Genomic DNA, 18150 nt, shown 5'->3' with positions numbered 1-18150 from the left:
TTTGGGCGGTCTTGCCCTTTACTGATGTAAAGCGTCTATGAGTTCTTAGAAGGTGCAAAATAAGCCAAATGTAATATCATCACCACTACTATGAAGATGCCATCTTACCAATATTATCTGATTTATGAAGATCAGTCATGAAAGGTAATGTGCTGTTTTCACACCACATGTACAGATCTAGGATCAGCTCGCCCAATCCTTAGTGGGGAAATTGCTAAACTGACCGAAAATCAATGTCTAGGGAAACTTCACTTTCAGTCCTATTACAGCTAGTATTTATTTTAAAAATTGCTACAATTGGTATGCTCTGCTACTGAAATTGTTTAAGGAAATTGGTCACCACTAAATGGTGCTAAGTAGTCTTTATTTCAAAGAATCCCCATGAAACCGATATGTTTATTAGATAATAAAGTAATAAAGTTATTACCATGCATTCTTTAATGAATTTCCAGGTAAATATGTAAAATAAAGTATAACCCAAACTTCAATAGACTATTCCCCATGTCCCTTATGCATCAGCTGGTGTAGGTTCAAGCTGATATGTATAGTGTGCAGGGCCCCTACCATAGCATTGACGTCCGTCCCCAGTGAAACCAGTGGAACACTCGCAGGTGAACTGGACGCCTTCTCCGGGTCTGCAGGCAGCGTTGGTGTCGCAGCCGTGTCTGCCGGTGAAACATGGGTTCTGCTCTGGTGGGCCACCTGACAATCAAAACAAACGTCCATTCTCTTGATGGGCAGCAATGGGATCCGTGTTAGTGGGTGATGCCATCAATGCCTAGTTCAGGGTTAGTTCTGATGTTATAGCTAGAATTTAAGTGAAAAAGTTGCAGTAAACATGGTAGGGACCAATTGGTTGGACAAACAGCAATTCAGTTATAGGCTACATGTCGTCCTTCAGTAAGGCTTTTGTGTGGCTGTTTTTCAGATGATGGATTTTGTAAAACAAGGCATCAGGGGAGTTCTACTTTGGAGTTACTTCAGTCTTTGGATACTTCAGTCTGAAAAGCCACAGTATAGTACTACAACCTGAAATGAATCGATTCCCAGTAACCCTCACGTTAGTTATTGTTGGAAATGGCTTACGCTGTGGGATATCTGGACAAGATGTTGTGACATCACACACACAAACACACACACACAATGTCTCAGTTTTGTAGACACAGGCATGTAAGACACCTCTCCTGGCTATTAGAAGGGACATGCAGACGGCTTATCAGACAGCTGCTTATTAGGTGGGGGGGGTGGCACGTTTGAAGTCCCTGCTCCTCCAGTCTCCATTGCATCCTCACAGGAAACTCGGCACAGATGTTACACTTTTGCCAATAAACTCCAGCTGAGTCAAGTTTGCTTGCATAACCTACCGCTGGCACCCAGACCGCCACCCCCGGCCATCCCCTATGTACCTTTACCCCTCTCCCGGTGCCTTCCTCTTGCCCTCCCCCACTCTCTCCCTTCTTCTTACACCTCCTACCTGCAGTAAATAACCTTGTGTGAACTGAAGCACGGCCCCTTGTTTACCTTAGCCGTTAACCTTTACCCTGTCAAGGATTTGGGTGTCTTTGAAAGGCCAGCTGAGGAAATACAACAACACAAGGTTTTGGTTTACCTACAGATAATGTTACTCAACAGATAATTACTATTATTTTGGCTCGACATTCCATACTGTGTATAGTCAGGAATTCAAATGTTCTTGAAGAGAAATGTATGTAATACGATGGTCCATTGAGACAACAAATTAGTGGTAACAACCCCCCAGATGTCTAAAGAAGACACACGTATGAGTAGAGTCAGAAGAATATGTTAGGAAAATGTATACTGTTACAATCGCAGGTCCTGATCCTAATCTCTTAGAACCAGCTGTCCTGTAAACACCAGCAAGAATCATTAGGAACCACGGGTGTCTTTGGTTTTCCCATTTGACGTCAATACGTGTCATAATAATAATGCGATTCATAGATGCTACTGAATGCAAGTGCAACGAAAAACCGACAATGGAAAGGCTACAATTCTTCCAGTGAAGGAAGGTTTTTTGCATTTCCATTGTCATACCCCACACCACACTCACACACAGCAGCATCCACCAGTCACAAAATAAGAATACACTTTCATACGCTCCCCATTACACACATTTGACCAATCAATCTTCTTTACATCTTCAGCATAGGAATCACTACAAACACGTTATATGATCTCTTAAACACTATTTTAGGCCCCGCCTTTGGAACCTTGGCTTTTCTGGATACAGCTATTTTATCGTGGTCACTACATCCAATGGGTGTGGATGCACCTTGAGCACAAAGTTCTGCAGCATTACAAAGAAATGATCAATACACACGTGGATGATATATAGTAGTTTCTGCACGGTTTGTAAACACCCTGTGATAGCTTGCTTAATAACCTGAAGCAGATTACAGGCATTGGTTACAGTAAGCAGTTTCTTCTTGAGTGGACAACTTGATGAAAACCCACATATTTTTTTTAGGTCACCCGGAAAATAGTTAACATCATATACGCTATCAAGCATTGCACACATATTATCCGGATAATGTTAGCACTTGGTGGCCAATAGCAGCACCCCAAAAGAAGAGGCTCTAGATGAGGCGGGTGAAACTGCAACCACGATACTTTAACAACTTTAGGCAAGACATCCTCTCTGAGCTTCATTGGAATTTGGCTCTGAACATACAGTGCATTCGGAAAGTATTCAGACACCTGGACTTTTTCCACATTTTGTTACGTTACCCCTCGTAAAAATCCCTCATCAATCTACACACAATACAACATAATGACGAAGCAAAAACATGTTGATAGATTTGTTTGCAAATGTATTAATAAAAATGAAATATTACATTTACATAAGTATTCAGACCCTTTACTCAGTACTTTGTTGAAGCACCTTTGGCAGCCTTGAGTCTTCTTGGGTATGGCGCTACAATTTTGGCACACCTATATTTGGGGATTTTCTGCCATGCTATTTTCAGGTCTCCAGAGATATTTGATCAGGTTCAAGTCCGGACTCTGGCTGGGCCACTCAAAGACATTCAGAGACTTGTCATGAAGCCTCTCCTGCATTGTCTTAGCTGTGTGCTTAGGATCGTTGTCCTGTTGGGAGGTGAACATTTGTCCCCGTCTGAGGTCCTGAGTGCTTGGAGCAGGTTGTAATCAAGGATCTCTCTGTACTTTGATCCGTTCATCTTTCCCTCGATCCTGACTAGTTGTCACCACAGTGCTTCACCGTAGGGATGGTGCCAGGTTTCCTCCAGGCGTGATGCTTGGCATTCAGGCCAAATAATTCAATCTTGGTTTCATCAGACCAGAGAATTTTGTTTCTCAAGGTCTGAGAGTCCTTTAGGTGCCTTTTGGCAAACTCCAAGCGGGCCATTTACTAAGAAGTGGCTTCCATCTGCCCAATCTACCATAAAGGCTTGATTGGTGGAGTGCTGCAGAGATGGTTGTCCTTCTGGTAGGTTCTCCCATCTCCACAGAGGAACTCTGGAGCTCTGACAGAGCTCCTTTAGGTTCTTGGTCACCTCCCTGACCAAGGCCCTTCTCCCCTTCTCCTTCGGGTTCTTGGTCACCTCCCTGACCAAGGTCCTTCTCCCCCGATTGCTCAGTTTGGCCGGGCGACCAGGTCTAGGAAGAATTTTGGTGGTTCCAGGCTTCTTCCATTTAAGAATGATGGAGGCCACTGTGTTCTTGGGGAACTTCAATGCTGCAGAAATGTTTTGCTACCCTTCCCCAGATCTGTGCCTGAACACAATCCTGTCTTGGAGCTCTACGGACAATTCCTTCGACCTCATGGCTTGGTTTTTGCCCTGACATGTACTGTCAACTGTGGAATCTTATATAGACAGTTGTGTGCCATTCCAAATCATATCCAATCTCAAGGATAATCAATGGAAACATAATGCACCTGAGCTTAGTTTTGAGTCTCATAGCAAAGGGTCTGAATACTTATGAAAATAAAGTTTTTCAGTTTTTTTGTTTTAATACATTTACAAACATTTCTAAACTTGTTTTCACTTTGTCATTATTGGGTATTGTACGCCTCCACAGTCCAGAGCTTCCGGCAACAGTTCCCAGTCCAGAACTTCCGGCGACAGTTCCCAGTCCAGAGCTTCCTGCGACAGTTCCCAGTCCAGAACTTCCGGCGACAGTTCCCAGTCCAGAACTTCCAGCGACAGTTCCCAGTCCCAGTTTTGTATGTCTAGGGGTGTTGTATGTCTAGGGTTTTTGTATGTCTATGTTGGCCTGATATGGTTCCCAATCAGAGACAGCTGTTTATCGTTGTCTGTGATTTGGGATCATATTTAGGTAGTCATTTTCCTCATTTGTGTTGTGGGATCTTGTCTACGTATAGTTAGTTGCCTTAGTGCACATCAGTAGCGGCACATTTCGTTTGTGCTTTTTGTTGTTGTTTGTTTATGATTTTCTCTATATTAAATATGTGGAACTCTACTCACGCTGCGCCTTGGTCTCATCATTACGACGATCATGACACAGTCAAAGGATACCACCTTGTTCATCAAATTTCTGCCCTGCTAGAGCTGCCCCGGTCAACTGTAAGTGCTGTTATTGTGAAGTGGAAACGTCTAGAAGCAACAACGGCTCAGTTGTGAAGTGGTAAGCCACGCAAGCTCACAGAATGGGACTGCCAAGTGCTGAAGTGTGCAATGCATAAAAATTGTCTGTACTCGGTTGCAACACTCACTACCAAGTTCCAAACTGCCTCTGGAAGCAACGTCAGCACAATAACTGTTTGTCGGGAGCTTCATGAAATGGGTTGCCATGGCCGAACAGCCGCAAACAAGCCTAAGATCACCATGCGCAAATCCAAGCGTCGGCTTGAGTGGTGTAAAGCTCGGCGCCATTGGACTCTGGAGCAGTGGAAATGCGTTCTCTGGAGTGATTAGTCATACTTCACCATCTGGTAGTCCGACGGACAAATCTGTAGTTGGCGGATGTCAGGAGAAGGAGAACGCTACCTGCCTGAATACATAGTGGAAACTTTAAAGTTTGCTGGAGGAGGAATAATGGTCTGGGGCTGTTTTTCATGGTTTGGGCTAGGCCCCTTAGTTCCAGTGAAGTGAAATATTAATGCTACAGCACACAATGACCTTCTAGACGATTATGTGCTTCCAACTTTATGGCAACAGTTTAGGTAAGGCCTTTTCCTGTTTCAGCATGACAATGCCCTTGTGGACAAAGCGAGGTCCATACAGAAATGGTTTGTCGAGATCGGTGTGGAATAACTTGACTGGCCTGCACAAAGCCCTGACATCAACCCAATTTGGGATGAATTGGAACGCCAACTGTGAACCAGACCTAATCGGCCAACATCAGAGTCCGACCTAACTAATGCTCTTGTGGCTGAATGGAAGCAAGTCCCTGCACCAATGTTCCAACATTTAGTGGAAAGCCTTCCCAGAACAGTGGAGGCTGCTAAAACAGCAAAGCGGGTACCAACTCCATATTAATGCCCATGATTTTGGAATGGGATGTTCGACGAGCAGGTGTCCAGATACTTTTGGTCATGTAGTGCATGAATGCTACCTGAGATTAGCAAGTTATTGATTTCATGAATCTTATTTCTTAGGCTGCATGTAGTAGTAATATGGACTATTTATTGCCCTTTCCTGGGTAGCTTATTAGAGATAGACATAATATGGGAAACCACAAACAAAGCATGCAGTCAGTCAGGGTGCAGGGGTTAGGCTATGAACCCATCTGCTTGGCTACCCCGGCTGTTGGCCGGGGTAGCCAGGAGGAAAGCATGGCCAGCCGTAGAGAAATGCTTATTGAAATGTTTGATTATCATGGATTTATCGGTGGTGACCATGTTATCTAGCCTCCGTGCAATGGGCAGCTGGGAGGAGGTGCTCTTGTTCGCCATGGACTTTACAGTGTCCCAAAAGTTTTTGGAGTTAGAGCTACAGGATGCAAATTTCTGTTTGAAAAAGCTAGCCTTTGCTTTCCTGACTGACTGCGTGTATTGGTTCCTGACTTCCCTGGACAGTTGCATATCGTGGGGACTATTCGATGCTATTGCAGTCCGCCACAGGATGTTTTTTTGTGCTGGTTAAGGGCAGTCAGGTCTGGAGTGAACCAAGGGCTATATCTGTTCTTAGTTATGCTTATGCTTATTTAAGATGGCGAGGAAAATACTTTTAAAGAACGACCAGGCATCCTCAACTGACGGGATGAGGTCAATATCCTTCCAGGATACCCGGGCCAGGTCAATTAGAAAGGCCTGCTCGCAGAAGTGTTTTAGGGAGCGTTTGAAGGTGATCGGGGGTGGTCGTATGACCGCGGACCCATAGCGGATGCAGGCAATGAGGCAGTGCTCGCTGAGATCCTGATTGAAAGCAGCAGAGATGTATTTGGAGGGCAAGTTGGTCAGGATAATATCTATGAGGGTGCCCATGTTTACGGATTTAGGGTTGTACCTGGTGAGTTCCTTGATGATTTATGTAGCGGGAAAGTTAGCAGAAAGGTAGCAGAACATTAGCACAACTAAAGCTGAAGATGATCAGTATCTACATGATAGGCTATACTCACTGAGGATGGGCCCAATCCTCTTAGCAGTGGGTTACCAGAACATTAGCAGAATATTAACAGAGGGTTAACACAACTAGCAGAACATTTGCGAAACATTAGAAGAACGTGAACACAACTAGCAGAACATAAGCACAAGTTTAGCATAACATTATAGGAGAACATGAACAAAGATTAGCAGTAACACAAGGAGTTCTACTCACTGTGGATGGAGCCGATCTTGTTGCTCATAGCGTAGCGGATCAGCTGGTTGCCCGAGTCGTACATGACGAAGATCTGGTCGACGCTGAGCTGCTGGGTAGACTGCACGGCCCTGACCTCCTCGTCATTTGGACAGCTCTGGTAGGTGATGGTCTGACGCCACTGGTAGGCCTTGGTCTGGACACTGCCATCCGGTAGGCTCACAGTGTAGTCGCGGTTGGAGGAGGAGGTGATCACTGAAGAGAATAGGGAAAATGGAGTGTTACTACATTGAACATCCATATACAGTTGGTATCATAAGCATTCACCACCCTTGGCTTTTTTTTTCACATTTTGTTGCGTTACAAAGTGGGATTTGATTTTGATTTGATTTAGAATTGATTTAAATAGATTTCATTTAGAATTTTTGTCATTGATCTAGACAAAATAGTCCATAATGTCAAAGTGAAAAGAAAATGTGACACATTTTTTCCAATTAATACGAGAACTAGAATATAGTTGTTGCATAAGAATTCACCTCTTTTGTTTAGCCAAGCCTAAATTAGTTCAGGAGTCAAATTTGGCTTAACAAATCACATTGTATGAAATAATACGGGTTGACATTCATATTTTAGGACTACCCCTTCCTCTACATACAATATGCTTAAGGTCCCTCAGTCAAGTGCTGAATTTCAAGCACAGATTCAACTACAAAGACCAGAGAGCTTCTATAAGACTTTATAAAGAAGGGCAGTGTTGGTAGATGGGTAACAATAACAAGTCAGACATTGAATATCGCTTTAAGCATGGTCTAGTAATAAGCATGCTGTGGATGATGTACTGAACCACCCATACACATCAACGATACAGTCGTCCTTCTGAACTGAGCTGCAGGACTGGAAGGAAAATACGCAGGGATTTCACCATGAGGTCATTTGTGATTTTAAATGGCTGTGATTGGAGAAAACTGAGGATGGAGCAACAACATTGTAGTGACTCCACAATAATGACCTAAATTAAGAATAAAAATGTGCAGAATTTATACAGAATAGTCCAAAACATGTATCCTGTATGCAACCAGGCAATAAAATACTACTGCAATAAAAGCATGCATAGGAATATACTTTTTGGCCTAAACGGAAAGTCTTATATTTGGGGCTAATCCAACAACACATCACTGAGTAATTGCCTCCTTATTGTCAAGCATAGTGGTGGCTGCATCATGGTATGGGTATCCTTGAGGCAAAGACTGGGGAGTTTTCAGGATAAATAGAAACGGGATGGAGCTAATCAGACGCAAAATCCTAGAGGAAAACCTGGTTCCTTCTGCTTGGGAGAGGAACACTGGGAGAGGAATTCACCTTTCAGCAGGACAACAACCTAAAACACAAGGCAAAATCTACACTGGAGTTGCTTACCAAGTTACAGTTTGACTTAAATTTGCTTCACAATCTATGGCAAGACTTAAATATTTCTGTCTAGCCATGATCCCTAACACCTTGATAGAGCTTGAATAATTGTTTTAATAATAATGGTAAAATATTACACAATCCAGGTGTGCCGAGTTCTTAGAGAAGTTATCCAAGAAGATTCACAGCTGTAATTGCTGCCAAAAGTGTTTCTAAGACAATGTGTTTCATGAAAAGAATAGGAAAGACTACTATCTGGTTGCACGTAAGAGCACTTTGATTAATAACAACATTGGGATTAATGCTGACCTTTCTTATGTGATTAGATGTACTACAAACTGTGATAGTGTCGAGTTCCAAGGTTGGCGTCAATTCCATTTAAATTCAGGAGATCAAAATAATTTTAGTTTACTTCCTGAATTGACTCAATTGACCCCAAGTCTGCATTCCAAGTTATATTGGTGTGGTCGTGACTTACGGTTGCTGCCATACTGGTAGATCTCCTTGTAGGGGTCGATCTGGACAGTGGAGCCGCGTGGGACCTCAGGGAGACGGCCCTCCAGCTCGGTGCTCACCACCAGGTGGTCGTGCTCGTCAATGCCCTTGAACTCCTGCTTGATGGTCAGCCTCTCGTTGCCCGGTAAGAAGGTCACCTCGGCCTGCCTGGAGAACACGCCACCTGGAGGGGGACAACCAAACCTCATAGGTTCTCTTCAGCTCCTGAGCACAAATCTAGGATCATCTTGCCTTGCCCAAAAGCTAACCTCAACCATTATGTGATGAAACACAAAACCTAGCCTTACCTAAGATCAGCATTTAGGGGCAAGTTCATTCTGCATCCCCACCCATACCCTTGAGTGTATCCCCCCACTTTTAGTTCTCCCTGGAGCCAACAACATTACACATTAAAGGGGAATATTTTGAAAGAAGTGAAGCCAGCTGTAAGCAATGAGCTTGAGCAACATTTTGAGGCCGAAAAGCATAAAAAGATGAAGCAAAAATGGGAACACAGAACAAATTCCCCATAATTTTCCCCATCATTGTTCTACCTACAAATATTGTCCTAGTGGAAGATTAAAGCGGAGTTCAACATGTTGAGGAACGTTTCAAAAAGGGAAAGATAGTCCTAATCACTTGGCACAATTCACTCAAACGTCCACGTATACCACTCAAAAGGCCAGTAGAGAATCTACTTTCCCTGAGCTAAGAGATTGGCAGTGTCCGAATATCCTTACTTGCATTCTAAATAGAAGGCCATTTTGGGTATGCAAAAAAAAGAGATTTATAATACATATGTGAAATGTCCAAAATGTTGTATGCTTTAAAATGCCAGGATGTCATACTCATTTCAGCTTTTAATCTAGTAGAATTCGCTGCATACCATTGAGGAATAGAATCGTCTTTCGAGACCAACGTGTGTTTGACAACAGCTGATAATCAGCCGAGGGGACACGCTCTACCAAAATGAGCGAATGGCGGGAATCAACGCAATTGTGCATTAGATGACACATTCTCAGTATGGATGAGCCTAGTATGCTACTTTACTGCATTTGTTTTTACTAAACAGTACATTCTTAACAGTATGTAGTACTATTAGTACACAGTATGCCATTTAGGTAAGTAAGGCAGATTTTGGACGTAGCCTCTGACTATTAAAAAAATCTGTCATTCAAAGAGAGCAAATAAATCAAGCTTAACTTGAATAAATGTTGACCTAATCATCAATTCCACAGCGGTCATTCACACCTGTCTTTGAAGGACATCTCATTAGACCACAACAAAGACCCAAGCCCCAGGTACCTTTGCTACAATGGAGGGAGAAGCTAAACCAAATGCTACCCAACACACATGAGAAAAGCCTAATGTATTCAAATCACCTGCTGCCTTTTTAATGACACTATGGCACTTTCTCAACGGTTTTTCCTTGATTTGTTATGAATCAAGAAAGCGAGGAATCCCTTTTGTGATTCACCCAAATGTCAGCTCTTACCTTAAAACAACTCTTAATGACACAACAATGTGCAAGATTGACACAATGTGCAAGATAATCGTCAAACAGCTCTTACCGATGATGCTGAAGCCGTTCTCATAGCCGGGCTGCTCCAGAGCGAAGGCCCAGCCGATGACCCCTCCCAGGGAAGACAGGGGCTGCAGGGAGGGTCCCAGGCCGGCCGGGATGGTACTGATGGCCACGTAGGCGCGCCCATCGTTGGCCACCACGTACGAGTGCAGGTCGTTGTTGGAGAGCTCCAGCGGCGAGGGCGTGTTGCCCACAAACACCCGGCCATTCACTTTGCCGTTCATCCGCTGGGGCTTACCTGCGTGTGGAATGTGAGGAAACTAACTTCATTCGATTTGAATTCATGCAACTTTAAATGTAACTGATGTGTGACTGTGTGTCAAGCATTATCAGGTTTTCAATTTCTTACAAAATATTGAATCATTCTTGTACTTTATATCACATATTTCATTATAATGAAGGAAGCAGGCTATCCCTATCCCTTATTACGGCAAATACTGTATGTACTTTGGGTGTGGGGTTACTCCTACCTTCAGCCACACAATCCTTGCCATTGCCATAGAAACCAGGCCTACATTGGCAGCAGTAGCCATTGGTGTAGTCCTTACAGTCAGCGAAGGACGAGCACTTCTGCCTGTTACTGGCGCATGTCTCAGAATTGTACGCAAACACTGCCAAAAAGAAGACAAACCACATTCTTAGAAAAATAACCATTTAGAAAAAAAAGGTGCTATCTAGAACCTAAAAGGGTTATCCAGCTGTCCCCCCCATAGGATAAACCTTTGAAGAACTCTACATGGAACGCAAAAGGGTTCTACTGGGAACCAAAAAGAGTTCTACCTAGAATCAATAAGGATTATCCAATGGGGACTGTCAAATAACCCTTTTGGAACCCTTTTTTTCTAAGAGTGTAATTTCATTGTAGTTCTTGTTTGCTACAAAATACTTTGATAGGTCGGTTAAACAAAGCAGCATGGCTCAAAAACAAAGAAGCTCAAAACAAACCAGCATGCCTTGCCCTAACTGCACACACAGAACTAACATCAACAACATGCATGATCGTCTTCTTTTTGCGTACAACCATGAAAAACTAACTACATTCCGTTTGATTTTATGCGTTGTTTGTAACTTATTTTTTAAAACTTATTTTGTAGTAATGTTATTGCTACCATCTCTTACGGACGAAAATAACTTCTGGACATCAGAACTGGGATTACTCACCACGAACTGGAGGAAGCTTTTTCCTTTAACGAGTCAGACGAGAAAAATATACTGCTCTCCTGGGAACAGGCCCAGATCCACCGGCATTTGCATGTAGAAAAGACGGAGGAAAAGAGGAAGCAGATCGGGCTGCCTTTTGAGAATCCGTAGGCGAGTGAGTAAATTCCCACTGTGATCAATTCTACTTGCTAACATGCAATAATTGGAAAATGACCTACGATTACGATTATCCGACCAAAGGACATTAAGAACTGTAACATCTTCTACTTCACCGAGTCGTGGCTGAACAAAGACACGGATAATATAGAGCTGTGGAGGGATTTTCAAAGCACCGGCAGAACAGAGAAGCTACGTCTGGTAAGACGAGGGGTGGGAGTGTGTGTCTTTTTGTCAATAACAGCTGGTGCGGGATGTCTAATATTAAAGAAGTCTCGAGGTATTGCTTGCATGAGGTAGAGTACCTTATGATAAGCTGTAGACCACACTATCTACCAAGAGAGTTTAACTATATTATTCGTAGCCGTCTATTTACCACCACAGACCGAAGCTGGCACTAAGACCCCCCCACTCAACCAACTCTATAAGGCCATAAGCAAACAAAAAAAATGCTCACCCAGAAGCAGCGCTCCTAGTGGCCGGGGATTTGAATGCAGGCAAACTTAAATCAGTTTTAACAAATTTTTACCAGGATGTCACATGTGCAACCAGGGGAACAAAATCCTAGACCACCTTTACTACACATACAGAGATGCATACAAAGCTCTCCCCCACCCTCCATTTGGCAAATCTGACCATAATTCTATCCTCCTGAATCCTGCTTACAAGCTAAAACTAAAGCAGGAAGTACCAGTGACTCGCTCAATACGGAAGTGGTCAGATGACGTGGATGCTACGCTACAGGACTGTATTGCTAGCACAGACTGGAATATGTTCCGGTATTCTTCCAATGGCATTGAGGAGTGCACCACATTAATCACTGGCTTCATCAATAAGTGCATCGATGACGTCGTCCCCACCGTGACTGTACATACATACCCCAACCAGAAGCCATGGATTACAGGCAACATCAGCACTGAGCTAAAGGGTAGAGCTGCCGCTTTCAAGGAGAGGGACTCTAACCTGGAAGCTTATAAAAGATCCTGCTATGCCCTCCAACGAACCATGAAACAGGCAAAGCGTAAATACAGGACTAAGATCAAATCGTACTACACTGGCTCCAACGCTCGTCGGATGTGGCAGGGCTTGTAAACCATTACAGACTACAAAGGGAAGCACAGCTGAGAACTAACCAGTCACAGGAGCCTACCAGACTAGCTAAATAACTTCTATGCTCGCTTCACTGAAACATGCATGAGAGCATCAGCTGTTCCGGACGACTGTGATCACGCTCTCTGCAGTCGATGTCAGTAAGACCTTTAAACAGGTCAACATTCACAAGGTCGCAGGGCCAGATGGATTACCAGGACGTGTACTCCAAGCATGCGCTGACCAACTGGCAAGTGTCTTCACTGACATTTTCAACCTCTCCCTGACTGAGTCTGTAATACCTACATATTTCAAGCAGATCACCATAGTCCCTGTGCCCAAGGAAGCGAAGGTAACCTGCCTAAATGATTACTGCCCCATAGCACTCACGTCAGTAGCCATGAAATGCTTTGAAAGGCTGGTCATGGCTCACATCAACAGCATCCTCCCAGATACCCTAGACCCACTCCGATTCGCATACCGCCCCAACAGATCCACAGATGACCCAATCTCAATCACACTCCACAATGCCCTTTTCCACATGGACAAAAGGAACACCTATGTGAGAATGCTGTTCAACACCATAGAGCCACCGAAGCTCATCACTAAGCTAAGGACCCCAGGACTAAACACCTCCCTCTGCAACTGGATCCTGGACTTCCTGACAGGCCTCCCCCAGGTGGTAAGTGTAGGCAACAACACGTCTGCCACGCTGATCCTCAACACTGGGTCCCCTCTGGGGTGTGTACTTAGTCCCCTCCTGTACTCCCTTTTCACCTACGACTGCGTGGCCAAATACGACTCCAACAATATCATTACGTTTTCTGACGACACAACAGTGGTAGGCCTGATCACCGACAACCATGAGACAGCCTGTAGGGAGAAGGTCAGAGAACTGTCAGTGTGGTGCCAGGACAACAACCTCTCCCTAAATGTGAGCAAGACAACTGAGGAACTGATCGTGGACTATAGGAAATGGCGAGCCGAACAGGCCTCCATTTACATCAGTGGAGCTGTAGTGGAGCGGGCGAGAGTTTCAAGTTCCTTGGTTTCCACATCACCAATTATCTATCATGGTCCAAACACACCAAGACAGTTGTGAAGTGGGCATGACAAACCTTTTCCTCCTCAGGAAATTGAAAAGATTTGGCATGGGTCCCCAGATCCTCAAAAAGTTCTACAGCTGCACCATTGAGAGCATCCTGACCGGGTGCATCAGCTCCTGTTATGGCAACTGCTTGGCATCTGACCGTAAGGTACTACAGAGGGTAGTGCGTACGGCCCAGTACATCACTGGGGCCAAGCTTCCTGCAATCCACGACCTACACTACCGCTCTAAAGTTTGGGATCACTTAGAATGCCAGCATCTCGGAGTCGCCTCTTCACTGTTGACGTTGAGACTGGTGTTTTGCGGGTACTATTTAATGAAGCTACCAATTGAGAACTTGTGAAGCGTCTGTTTCTCAAACTAGATACTCTAATGTACTTGTCCTCTTGCTCAGTTGTGCATTGGGGCCTCCCACTCCTCTTTCTATTCTGGTGAGAGTCAGTATGCGCTGTTCTGTGAAGGGAGTAGTACACAGCATTGTACGAGATCTTCAGTTTCTTGGCAATTTCTCGCATGTAATAGCCTTCTTTTGTCATAACAAGAATAGATTGACGTGTTTCAGAAGAAAGTTCTTTGTTTCTGGCCATTTTGAGCCTGTAATCGAACCCACAAACGCTGATGCTCTAGATACTCAACTAGTCTAAAGAAGGCCAGTTTTATTCCTTCTTTAATCAGAACAACTGTTTTCAGCTGTGCTAACATAATTGCAAAAGGTTTTTCTAATGATCAATTAGTCTTTTAATGTGATACATTTGGATTAGATAACACAACTTGCCATTGGAACACAGAGTGATGGTTGATGATAATGGGCTAATGTAGATCCATGTAGATATTCCATAAAAAATCTGCCGTTTCCAGCTATAATAGTCATTTACAACATTAACAATGTCTACACTGTATTTCTGATCAATTGATGTTATTTTAAATGGACAAAAAATTAGCTTCTCTTTCAAAAACAAAGACATTTCTAAGTGACCCCAAACTTTTGGAAGGTAGTGCATAAAATAGATGGTGTCAGAGGAAAGCCCATAAAATTGTCAGAGACTCCAGTTACCCAACTCATAGACTGTTTTATCTGCTACCGCACGGCAAGCGGTACCAGAGTGCCAAGTCTAGGACCAAAAGGCTCCTTAACAGCTTCTACCCCCAAGCCATAAGACTGCTAAACAATTAATCAAATGGCCACTGGACTATTACATTGACACCCCCCCCCCATTTATTTTGTACACTGCTGCTACTCGCTGTTCATTATCTATGCAGAGTCACTTCACCCCTACCTACAAATTACCTCTAACCTGTACCCCTGCACACTGACTCGGTACCGGTACCCCCTGTATATAGCATCGTTATTGTTATGTTATTGTGTTACTTTTAATTATTTTTTACTTTAGTTTATTTGGTAAATATTTTCTTAACTCTTCTTGAACTGCACTGTTTGGTTAAGGGCTTGCAAGTAAGCATTTCACGGTAAGGTCTACACTTGATGTATTTGGCGCATGTGACAAATAAAGTTTGATTTGATTTGGTTGATGAGAAATTGGCTTCTTCTCTTCTTGTCTTTTTAAGAAACGTGTGTGTTGAAAATGCCAAACTAATTGTATAATCTATTTACATACACTTCAAACGGAAATACCTTATTTACACAAGTATTCAGACCCTTTGCTATGAGACTCGAAATTGAGCTCAGGTGCATCCTGTTTCTGTTGATCATCCTTGAGAGGTTTCTAAAACTTGACTGGAGTCCACCTGTGGTAAATTCAATTGATGGGATATGATTTGGAAAGACACACAGCCCAGCTACCCTGAGCCGACCCAGCAAAAACCAAGAAATGAGGTCGACGGAAATGTCCGTAGAGCTCCAAGACAGTATTGTGTCGAGGCACATATCTGGGGAAGGGTACAAAACAATTCTGCAGCATTGAAGGTCCCCAAGAACACAGTGGCCTCCATCATTCTTAAATGGAAGAAGTTTGGAACCAAGACTCTTCCTAGAGCTGGCCGCCCGGCCAAACTGAGCAATCGGGGGAGAAGGGCCTTGGTAAGGGAGGTGACCAAGAACCCGATGGTCACTCTGACAGAGCTCCAGCGTTCCTCTGTGGAGATGGGAGAACCTTCCAGAATGACAACCATCTCTGCAGCACTCCACCAATCAGGCCTTTATGGTAGAGTTGCCAGAAGGAAGCCACTCCTAAGTAAAAGGAGTGCTGTTGTTCTTGTCTATAACTGTTCGGTACTTTGTCATGTATTTGTATGTTTAATGTGGACCCCAGGAAGAGTAGCTGCTGCATGTGCAGTAGCTAATGGGGATCCTAATAAACTATTCTAAACCAATGTTTCTGTCATGGCAATCTTGACTAATATTCTATTCCCGGTCACAATTTTCAGACACAGATTCAATTGTTGTTTCTTTCATGGCTTACCGTCAACATCAAGGTCATCATCTTCATCCACAACCACCACCTGTGGGGTTTGAGGATCGTAGCGTGGTGGCTGCGGCTGGGCCGACTGGACAGGCTCAAGGTAACTGGGCTGGACCGGCTCAGGGTATCTGGGCTGGTCCGGCTCAGGGTATCTGGGCTGGTCCGGCTCAGGGTATCTGGGCTGGTCCGGCTCAGGGTATCTGGGCTGGTCCGGCTCAGGGTATCTGGGCTGGTCCGGCTCAGGGTAGCTGGGCTGGTCCGGCTCAGGGTAGCTGGGCTGGTCCGGCTCAAGGTAGCTGGGCTGGGTCGGCTCAGGGTAGCTGGGCTGGGTCGGCTCAGGGTAGCTGGGCTGGGTCGGCTCAGAGTAGCTGGGCTGGGGCGGCTCAGAGTAGCTGGGCTGGGGCGGCTCAGAGTAGCTGGGCTGGGGCGGCTCAGAGTAGCTGGGCTGGGGCGGCTCAGGGACAACAGGGTATCTGGGCTGATACTGCACCGGGTGGACAGTTGGGGGCAGCTCTTGTTCAGGTGTCTCCTCTTCCTCCTCGTGCTCATAGGGAGGGAATTCAATCTCCTGTTGTTCTCCAGTGTTTCTGGGTGGAAACTCTGGCACGGACTCCATCTGCCCACCTGCCATGCCCTCCTCTGGGGACAGGTTGGTGACCTGGCCTGGGATAATGGAGTAGAAGATCGGGGAGGTGCCGATCTCATACACCCACACACCACGCCTGCCTGAGTTTGTCTCCCTAGCAGAAGACCGAATGGATCATTATGAGACCTACCTCTATGAAGAAGCTTTATGCATATGTCAGGTTATTGTAATCATTACATGATTACCATAATGAAATGTAACTATGCAAATACCAGGTCAAAACATAATGACAGAAACCTAACCAAGTTTTCTATGAACAACACTTACTAAGCCTATGTAAAGTTCTTGGAGCATCTGGAAGCACACTATAGAAATCCAACCAATCAACCAACCAATCAACCACCCCAACGAACCTACCAACCAGCCCACCCACCAACCAATCAACTTACTCGGAGAGCTGTCTGACGGACGTCTCGTTGTCGGTGGCAATGCGGTAGTAGGGCCCCGGGATGCTGCTCCAGTTGAACCAGCCCTTGACCCGGCCCTTGATGAAGCCGGTGTGGACTAGCTCGCTCTGGCCCGCCACAGGCGTGGAGATGTACTGTAGCCCCTCCCTGGGGTAGAACAAGATGGCGTAGGAGGCGGACGCCATGGACGCCACCACCAGCTGGAACGTGTTTCTCTACATGGTAAAAAGAAAAGATAGAGGGAAACTGAGTCCTAGCACCCTATTACTTCTTTAGTGCACTACCTTTGAGTTTGGCTTGGTAGAGTGAACTAAATATGTAACAAAAAAAATCAGTTGGAAAGATTATGTAACCATGAGTAACATCACTCTAATTATAATGTACCTCCATACCTGTAACAACATTGTACAATGTATGGGTTTTAGGCAACTTCATATTAGGTGGATAGAAAATATGGTCTCAAATTATAATTTCAAGTGCTGTCCATATCAATGTGGCATTAAAACAAGTTTATCAACTGTTCAGTATATCCAATGACATATTTTAAAAGACACAAAATGAATATGACCCTATCTAGGCCAAGCGATGAGGGTCGTCCTTACCTTTCTGTCCAGCCCATCTCCTCGACCAGGCACGCCGTGGGCGGCCACGTTCTCCCATGTGATGATTAAGGCGTGGGTGGGCTTGATCTCATCGTCCTGAGGGAATGCCTGGTTGATGTGGTCAGTGGTCCGGAGAAGCATGGAGGGTCTGCTGTCCTGTCGGTAGTACACCTTCCCCACTCCGTCGCTGTTGTCCAGATCTCCGAGGAAAACCGCTATCATTCTGAAGCTGGCAGGCATCTTTCCCAGGTACTCAGACTCCACCTGAGGTTCTTCTACTGACAGAAAGCCATTGGTGTTGATCTGGGATTGGATGATCACAAATGTGTTATTA

At 44.6% G+C, this 18150-nt stretch overlaps 1 protein-coding gene across 1 annotated transcript in view; it reads right to left on the bottom strand.

Moving 5' to 3' along the window:
* Positions 1 to 18150, bottom strand: part of LOC110486033 (nidogen-1) — a 69974-nt gene that overhangs the window by 36389 nt on the left and 15435 nt on the right. The window contains exons 2-9 of the mRNA XM_021557343.3: positions 17817 to 18119; positions 17197 to 17429; positions 16162 to 16901; positions 10698 to 10838; positions 10214 to 10465; positions 8626 to 8826; positions 6762 to 6995; positions 565 to 702 (exon numbers count right to left, since the gene is read on the bottom strand). Of these exons, the coding sequence (XP_021413018.3) occupies positions 565 to 702; positions 6762 to 6995; positions 8626 to 8826; positions 10214 to 10465; positions 10698 to 10838; positions 16162 to 16901; positions 17197 to 17429; positions 17817 to 18119 (2242 nt within the window). The remainder of the gene's footprint in view (positions 1 to 564; positions 703 to 6761; positions 6996 to 8625; positions 8827 to 10213; positions 10466 to 10697; positions 10839 to 16161; positions 16902 to 17196; positions 17430 to 17816; positions 18120 to 18150) is intronic.

This window comes from Oncorhynchus mykiss, chromosome 13, assembly GCF_057628025.1.
Source record: "Oncorhynchus mykiss isolate SJ-2025 chromosome 13, ASM5762802v1, whole genome shotgun sequence".
In the NCBI taxonomy this organism is placed as follows: Eukaryota; Metazoa; Chordata; class Actinopteri; order Salmoniformes; family Salmonidae; genus Oncorhynchus; species Oncorhynchus mykiss.
The sequence above is the reverse complement of the archived record's forward strand: the minus strand, read 5'-3'. Positions and strand labels throughout refer to the sequence as shown.